At 49.8% G+C, this 8,773-nt stretch overlaps 1 protein-coding gene across 1 annotated transcript; it reads left to right on the plus strand.

Annotated features, from left to right (window-relative positions):
* The first annotated feature begins 4,417 nt into the window (after positions 1-4,417).
* On the plus strand, positions 4,418-8,562 carry efcab10 (EF-hand calcium binding domain 10). Its single transcript, XM_072484439.1, has 4 exons — positions 4,418-4,590; positions 5,893-6,057; positions 6,160-6,250; positions 8,342-8,562. The coding sequence occupies exons 1-4, from the start codon at positions 4,488-4,490 to the stop codon at positions 8,382-8,384; spliced, it is 402 nt and encodes a 133-aa protein (XP_072340540.1). The 5' UTR covers positions 4,418-4,487; the 3' UTR covers positions 8,385-8,562.
* The last annotated feature ends 211 nt before the right edge of the window (positions 8,563-8,773 follow it).

Consider the following 8,773-nt stretch of genomic DNA (forward strand, 5'->3'; position numbering starts at 1 on the left):
GATGTGCAGACTCCGCACAGACAGTGACCCAAGCCGGAATCGAACCTGGGACCCTGGAGCTGTGAAGCAATTGTGCTATCCACAATGCTACCGTGCTGCCCCGTTGGCAGGCTGGTACAAAAGGTGAAGTCACACAGGATCAGAGGTGAGGTGGTAAGATGGATACAGAACTGGCTCGGTCACAGAAGGCAGAGGGTAGCAGTAGAAGGATATTTTTCTGAATAGAAGGTTGTGACTAGTGGTGTTCCACAGGGATCTGTGCTGGGGTCTCTGTTACTTGTAGTATTCATAAACAATTTGGAGGAAAATGTAGCTGGTCTGATTAGTAAGTTCGCGGATGACACCAAGGTTGGTGGACTGGCAAATAGTGTTGAGGATTGTCAGAGGATACAGCTGGACAAAGATAGGTTGGAGACTTGGGCAGAGAAATGGCAAATGGAGTTTAATCCGGACAAATATGAGGTAATGCATTTTGGTAGGTCTAACATAGAGGGGAAATATACTGTCAATGGCAAACCTCTTAGGAATATAGAAAGTGAGAGAGACACCTGGGCATGCAAGTCCACAGATCTTTGAAGGTGGCAACACGTGTGGACAAGGTAGTCAAGAAAACATATGGAATGCTTCCCTTCATTGGATGGGGCATCGAGTATAAAAACTGGCAAGTCAAGCTACAGTTGTGTAGAACCTTGGTTAGGGCCCACTTGGAATATTGCACACAATTCTGGGCGCCACACTACTAGAAGGATGTGGAGGCTTTGGATGGATGCAGAGTAGGTTTACCAGGATGTTGCCTGGTCTGAAGGGTGTTAGCTATGTGGAGAGGCTGAGTAGACTCGAACTGTTTTGATTAGAAATAAGGTGTGACCTGATAGAGGTCTACAAGATTATGAGGGGCATGGATAGAGTGGATGAGCAGGCACTCTTTCCCAGGTGGAAGGGTCAGTTAACAGGGAGCATATAGTCTGTGGGGCAAAGTTTAGAGGAGATGTGTGGGGCAGGTGTTTTACACAGAGGGTGATGAGTGCCTGGAACGCGTTGCCAGGGGAGGTTGTGGAAGCAGATACATTAACGGCGTTTAAAATGCATCTTGGCAAACAAATGAATAGGATAGAGGGATTTAGCACAAGGAAGTGCTGAGGGTTTTGGCAAAGGTTGGTATCATGACTGGTACAGGCTTGGAGGGCCGAAGGGCCTATTCCTGTGCTGTCTTGTTCTTTGTCCTTTGCTTGCTTACTGGCAGCTACAAAATGGAGGAAGCTCTCCTCAGTAATTTCGCACCCAGAGTATGTGACGCCAGTGTACCCGGTCCATGCCCTACTCTCTGTTTCTGACGGGAAAACTAATCGATTAATAAAATATCAACTCCTGGAACAGCCGCCGACATATGGAAGAGGGGGTCTGCCCCGCTGGGCTCTGGACCTGTGTACTGCTTCATCCGGCTGAGCGGGCACACATGTGCGGATGGCCGAAATTCTAAAAGTACTTCTTCCCGCGAACCGGAACACAGCAACCAATTGCTCTGTGACCCTCCCAACTCCCACCTGCGGGCCACAACCCTGTGTTTGAAAATAGCTGACTTAGCCCAATGAGCTGAACATAGGGCAGAGTGTAACTATTGTAAAGATAATGACAGAACCCCCCTTGGGACTTCACATGTCCCCCCCACCCCACCTCCAAGACTGCCCACCACCCCAGACATCCCTATACACCCCACCCTGGGACTCACCCAATCCCCCACAACTTCCCAACTGGACTCCCCCTCCCATATCCTCCCCCTGTGACATCCCCTTCCTACATCCTCCCCCCCCTCAGAAAACTCCCCCACCCCCTCCCCGTGACTCCCGCCTACACCCTCCCCTGAGACTCCCCCTATACCCTCCCCGAAACTTCCCCCACACCCTCTCCCTGAGACTCGTCCCACACCATCCCCGACCCCCTCACACCCTTCCCCTGAGACTCCCCCCACAACCTACCGGAGACTCCTTCCCGACACCCTCCCTGAGACATCCCCCCACTCTCTCCCTGAGACTCGCCCCCACACCCTCCCCCCTGAGATGTCCCACCAAGACTCCCCACCCACACCCCCCTGGGACCCCTCCCCGAGATTCTTCCCCCACACCCTCCCCCCGGGATTCTCACCCCACATCCTGCACCCCCCCCCAACCCCTAGACTCAAACTACAGAGAGCCGTGAACGTTCATCACGCGAACCCACCTCCCATCCACTGACTGTGTCTACACCTCCCGCTGCCTTGGGAAAGCAGACAGCATACCCAAAGACCGCTCCCACCTGGGTTATTCTCTCTTCCAACTTCTTCCATTGGGCAGGTGATATAAAAGGCTGAGAACACGCACTAACCCATTCAAAAACAACTTCTTCCCTGCTGTTACAAAGACTCCTGGGGTGGCACGGTAGCACAGTGGTTAGCACTGTTGCTTCACAGCTTTAGAGTCCCAGGTTCGATTCCCGCTTGGGTCACTGTCTGTGCGAAGTCTGCACGTTCTCCCTGTGTCTGCGTGGGTTTCCTCTGGGTGCTCCGGTTTCCTCCCACAAGTCCTGAAAGACACGTTATTTTGTAATTTGGGCATTCTGAATTCTCCCTCAGTGTACCCGAACAGGCGCCGGGATGTGGCGTCTAGGGGCTTTTCACGTAACTTAATTGCAGTGTTAATGTAAGCCTACTTGTGACAATAAAGATTATTATTATTATTATTAATGACTTATGGACTGAACAGATCTCTTCACACTGAGCAGTACTGCACGCCCTATGCTCACCTGTTGCTTGTGCCTATATATTTACATTGCGTACTTATGTGTGGCCTATGCTTTTTTCACGTATGGAACGATCGGTCGGGACAGTATGCAGAACAATACTTTTCACTGTACCTCAATGCACGTGACAATAAGACAAATTCAGTCCAACCCGAACATACTACCCCCCCAGGTGGAGCTTTGACAAAGAGTCATCGGACTCGAAACGTTAGCTCTTTTCTCTCCCTACAGATGCTGCCAGACTTGCTGAGATTTTCCAGCATTTTCTCTTTCGTTTCAGATTCCAGCATCCGCAATAATTTGCTTTTGTACTACCCCCCCACCTGAGACCCCCAACCCCACCACAATACACCCACCCAAACCTACATACTCCACCCCCCAACCCTCCCACCCTCACATACTCGCCCAGACATACTCCCCCCTGACCCTCCCATCTCCACATACCCCCCCCCAATCCTCCTATCCCCCGCAACCCGACCCTCCCAACCCCCACATACTCCTCCCGCCCCTCCCATCCCCATACTCCCACCCCGATCTTCCCATCCCCCACATACTCCCCCCCCCCAATCATCCTATCCCCCGCAACCCAACCCTCCCAACCCCCACATACTCCTCCCGCCCCTCCCATCCCCATACTCCCACCCCATACTCCCACCCCGATCCTCCCATCCCCACATACTCCCCCCGACCCCCATACTCCCCCCCCCCCGACCCTCCCACAACAAGGTACTCCCCCGACTCTCCCACCCACACATACTCCCCTGACCCTACTACCCCCACATACTCCCCTGACCCTCCCATCCCCACATACTCCCCCCCCCCCCGACCCTCCCATTCCCATACTCCCACCCCGTCCCTCCCACCCCCACATATTCACCCACCGACCCTCCCATCCCCGCGTACTCCCCCCGACCCTCCCATCACCGCGTACTCCCCCCGACCCTCCCACCCCCGCGTACTCCCCCCGACCCTCCCATCCCCGCGTACTCCCCCCGACCCTCCCACCCCCGCGTACTCCCCCCGACCCTCCCACCCCCGCGTACTCCCCCCGACCCTCCCACCCCACGTACTCCCCCCGACCCTCCCACCCCCAGAGACACCCCCACGTAACCCCCCCCCCACATCCTCCTAACCCTACATTCTCTGCTCTGACCATACCACCCCATCCCTCCCATCCCCATACTCCCCCCTGATCCTCCCACTCCGATACTCCCCCGACCCTCCCACCCCCACAGTGAGTTGGGAGATGTTGGTGTAAGGGGGGTGTTTAGGAGGAGGGGTGTGTTTAGGTCTGTTGGGGGGGAGGGGGGGGGTGTTTGGTTGTTGGGCAGTTGCGGGAGGGGTGTGGTTGGGGGGGGGTGTTGTGGGGAGGAGTGTGTTTGGGTATGGTTGGGGATGTCGGGTGGGGGGTATGTTTGGGGGAGGGGGTGTTTGGGGTGGGGGTATGTTTGGGGGAGGGGTATGTTTGGGGTGGGGGTTGTGTTTGGGGAGGGGTATGTTTGGGGTGGGGGTTGTGTTTGGGGTGGGGGTTGTGTTTGGGGAGGGGTATGTTTGGGGTGGGGGTTGTGTTTGGGGTGGGGGTATGTTTGGGGGGGTGTTCAGGGTGGGGGAGTTTGGAGGGGGTCGCTGTTGATGTCAATGGGGAGCGGCCCCGCCCGCGCGGACAGTTTCCGCCGGCTCTGTTGCCATGGGAACAGCGTCCTTCAGTCGCCATGCAGTCGCCCCTGGAGCGAGAGGCGTCCGAGTACCTGACCGAGCACCAGATCCTGGAGCTGATCGACAACCTGACCAGCATGTTGCTGTACCAGCGGCCGGGTGAGAACCGAGAACCCCGGACAGCAGGCGGCGGAGCATCGGCCCAGGCCCGGAGCTCGGGGCCTCAACTAGACCCTGACGCCTCACCCCCAAAACCCCACCTTCACCCCCAACCCAAACATACCCCTCCCCCAAACACCTCCTCCCCCAGACACCCCCAACCATACCCAAACACCCACCCCTTCCCCCCCAAACACACCCCTCCCCCAACACTCCCCTGACACCTCACCCTCAAAACCCACCCTCACCCCCAACCCCACCCTGACACTTCACCCTCACCCTCAAAACCCAACCCCTATCCCCTCACCCCTAAACCCCACCCTGACCCCTCACCCCAAAACCCCACCCTGACACTTCACCCCCCAAACCCCACCCTGACCCCTCACCCCCAAACCCCACCCTGACACCTCACCCCCAAATCCCACTCTGACACCTCACCACTAACCCCCACCCTGACCCCCAAACCCTACCCTGCCACCTCACCCCCAAACTCCACCCTGACACCTCACCCCCAAACTCCACCCTGACACCTCACCCCCAAAACCCACCCTGCCACCTCACCCCCAAACTCCACCCTGACACCTCACCCCCAAACCCCCACTCTGACACCTCAGCCCCAAACCCTACCCTGACACCTCACCCACAAACCTCACCCTGACACCTCACCCCCACAACTAATAAAGGATTAAAACCTAGGGAAGCTTGTAAGTTTAATTAATAATGTTACTAGTTAATAATGTCATTAGTACTGCATATGCTGTGGTGCCCACCGATTAATGCCAGACAGCATGAACACTTTCTCCATTGCAGGCTCAGCACACACAAGAGAGTGAAAGAATGGCGGGGAGCTAGACTGATCAGCTACCTTTCCAGTAGGTGATCCCCTTTGCCAGGCCCAGGTGTAAACCGACCAGGGCCCTCTTGTTCCCCCACCCCACTCCACACTGGGTGACTAAAGATCAGGAATGTGGGACTAAAGCGAGGACAGAGGTTGAGACAGGAGCTGCAAGCCCTCCCAGTGAACAACATTGTCAAATAACGGTCTTGAAAGATTAGTGTATCAGATGATGTGGAGACCTGCTTGTTTTCCAAGTATGCGATACCTGTGAACAGAAAATAGAAAACAGTGATCTGCTGAACAGAAAATCGGATTGACTGTTTTGCCACCTGTAACCATGCTGCTCCTTCATTGGATTGTTGACTTTACAATTTAAAGTCTAGGAAGCTATTTCTGATTAGTTTGAAGAAAATGACTGAATTACAGCAACAACTATTAAATTAAACTTCTTTTCATATTTGCAGCCAGGCCAGTGCAATTTTTAATAGATCAACTGGAACTACTGAAGGTTGCCAGACAGACTAAGAAGGACTACCCTTGCTTGTTCGATGATTCAAATTTAGATACTGTGTATGGGATTTTGGACGCTACAAAACAAGGACACATAACTTTAAGGCAGTACAGAGAAGGTAGGATTCTCATGCCCAGTTGTACAGGATCTTCGTCTGTTGTGCATGAATTACTGTGAGTTTGAAGCTCAGTGTTGATTGCTTGCCTTGGAATCATTTCAGCATTGAAAACCTTGGGAGTAAAAGATTTTGTTATGGACCCATTGGGTTCCATTGACAATAAAATCACTCAAGCAACATTCAAACAAGAGGCGTAAGTACCGATTCTTGATCTTAAAATGACGCAGGTGACTTCCAAACTGCCCAACAGAGGGTAAAGTTTCTGCCAGCATCTGTGAGACCCAAGAATGAAATTGTGACCTTTACATTTTGCTGCGTGGCCTTTGAGTAAAACTCCTGGAACTCCCTACCTAATAACACTGTGGGAAGGACCTTCACCACACTGACAGCACCAGTTAAAGAGGAAGGCTCGCCACCACCTTCTTGAGAGCAACTCAGGAATGAGCAACTGGTCTTGGCAGTGATGCCCACATTCCCTCCATTCCATGACTTAAAAAGCATCACAGATGTTTAAAATAATTATTTTTTAAAATGTCATCTTCAATCTTAATCCTGTGTATGTCCCAATACTTGCTCACTGTAAAATGATTAAAAAGTGAATAATACTTTCTAGTGCTAATAATCTTTCTAATAAGTGCTTTCTACTTTCTGAGTTACTGTCTGTGAGAATTCATCAATCTGATTGATTGCTCAAACCTTTTTTTTTCACTTATGGTATGTAGGTGTCGCAGGCTCGGCCAGCAATTGTTGCCCACCCCTACTTTCCCTTGAGAAGGTGGTGGTGAGTTGCCTTCTTGAGCCACTGCAGTCCCTGAGGTGTAGGTACACCTGTTAGGGAAGGTGTTTTGACCCAGCAACACTGAAGGAATGACAATATATTTCCAAGTCACAATGGTGAGTGACTTGGAGAGAAATCTCCAGGTGGTGGTGGTGTTCCCTACTTGATTACTTCACTGTTCCCAGACACCAAGATCCCCAGAAAACTATCTGAATTTTAAATTTACATCATAATAGAGGAAATCAATGGCACAGAGCCCTCTTTATCTTTGTGGGGTGCTTTCTTTGACCTCAGCGCCAAGCGCCATTCCTTCACCACTAGCTACAAAATCTGGCCATTAGTTTAAGGAATCAAGATTATGTCACATTAATGTATGAGCAATGTTCCTCTAGATTGACTGGAAATTCATTATGGGCCTAGTACTGCAAAAGTTCTCACAATCAATGAGCTAGAACTAGACACTTCATCTTCTAGTTAATAGTCAGTTCCGTACTTTGCATTGTCATACTAAAAGTCTGGGCGGTGACATTCAAGGCATCAAACTGCATTACTTTGCTTCTGAGATTAGTGGTGACGTTGTACACATACTAAGGACAAGGTTATGGTGTTTTCATACGCGTATTATTATTTTTTTTCTTTTTTAAAATGGCCACTGAAAGAGATTACATGACTATATTTGAATTGTTATTTTTGTCCCGTAAACATGTGAGGAAGCAGCTGGTCATTGCACGTAAAAGTGTATTGAGGTGATTTCTTCCAGTTTCACATTGACTTAATTTAGAAATGAGGATGGATGACATTAACTATCTGACATTTAGTCAGGGACATCAGTCCATTAGCAGCAAAGAGGAAAAAAACTTGCTAATCAGGTTAAATCCACTAAAGATATTGCAGTGCCTTTAAGAAACTCTTAAACTCTTATAATTGGCATCAGCTAATCAGTTTCCTATTCTTGACCATTCGATTAGGTTCCTTAAAATGATGATTGAAACAATTTGCCTGTAGGCAAAAGAGATATGTCCAGACATTTGATCTTTTTAAATAATTTAAAAAATATATAAATCTAGAGTACCCAATTATTTTTTTTCAATTAATGGGCAATTCAGCGTGGCCAATCCACTTACTCTGCACATCTTTGGGTTGTGGGGGTGAGACCCACGCAGACACAGGGAGAATGTGCAAACTCCACACGGACAGTGGCCCAGGGCCGGGATCGAACCCGAGACCTCAGCACCATGAGGCAGCAGTGCTAACCACTGCATCACTGAGCTGCCCTACCTTTTTGAATAATCAAGACAATTACTATATTTCAAACTCAAAGCCCTTATAATATTTTGATAAATTGTTTTTCCAAGAGATCTTGGGATCCACAAGGCTTTGGAAAGGGATGCAGTGATAAAATATTTATTCAGTTACGTTCTATTTTTGACCTATATATAATATATATAAATGAGGTACTGTTTGAAATATAATTCACTTTTTTAATGTTTTTGTTCACATTCTCAGGAAAGCTGGATTGGCGAATGCTTGTGCCACATTCAAAACTTGATTAAGTTACGCAGCTTCTTTCTCTGCTTTAAATTCTTGTGGACTTACCAGTAACTATTTGGATAATAGCAGCAGACATTCATCTCAAAATATTTGGTGTATAATTGATGTAGGCAGATAAATTTTGCTACATGTGTACACTTGAATAAATGATAGTCATCTTGACTTTAAAATTGTTATTGATTTCTAATTGAGTGTCATTTCCCTGTCACCATCTAAAATAAAAGTGGTATTAATCTTGTATTGTTTAACTCTGTAAGATTTCAGAGAGGGGCTTTGGTTAGTCCAGTGCAGTTAGTCCATATTTATCGGGCTGGATTTTACACTGTGGTGGGGAGGGTGTCCGTCTGCTTGCTTGCCTTGCCATTTAAGGGCTGTTAGTCAGTTAAT

This window comes from Scyliorhinus torazame, chromosome 19 (genome assembly GCF_047496885.1).
Source record: "Scyliorhinus torazame isolate Kashiwa2021f chromosome 19, sScyTor2.1, whole genome shotgun sequence".
In the NCBI taxonomy this organism is placed as follows: Eukaryota; Metazoa; Chordata; class Chondrichthyes; order Carcharhiniformes; family Scyliorhinidae; genus Scyliorhinus; species Scyliorhinus torazame.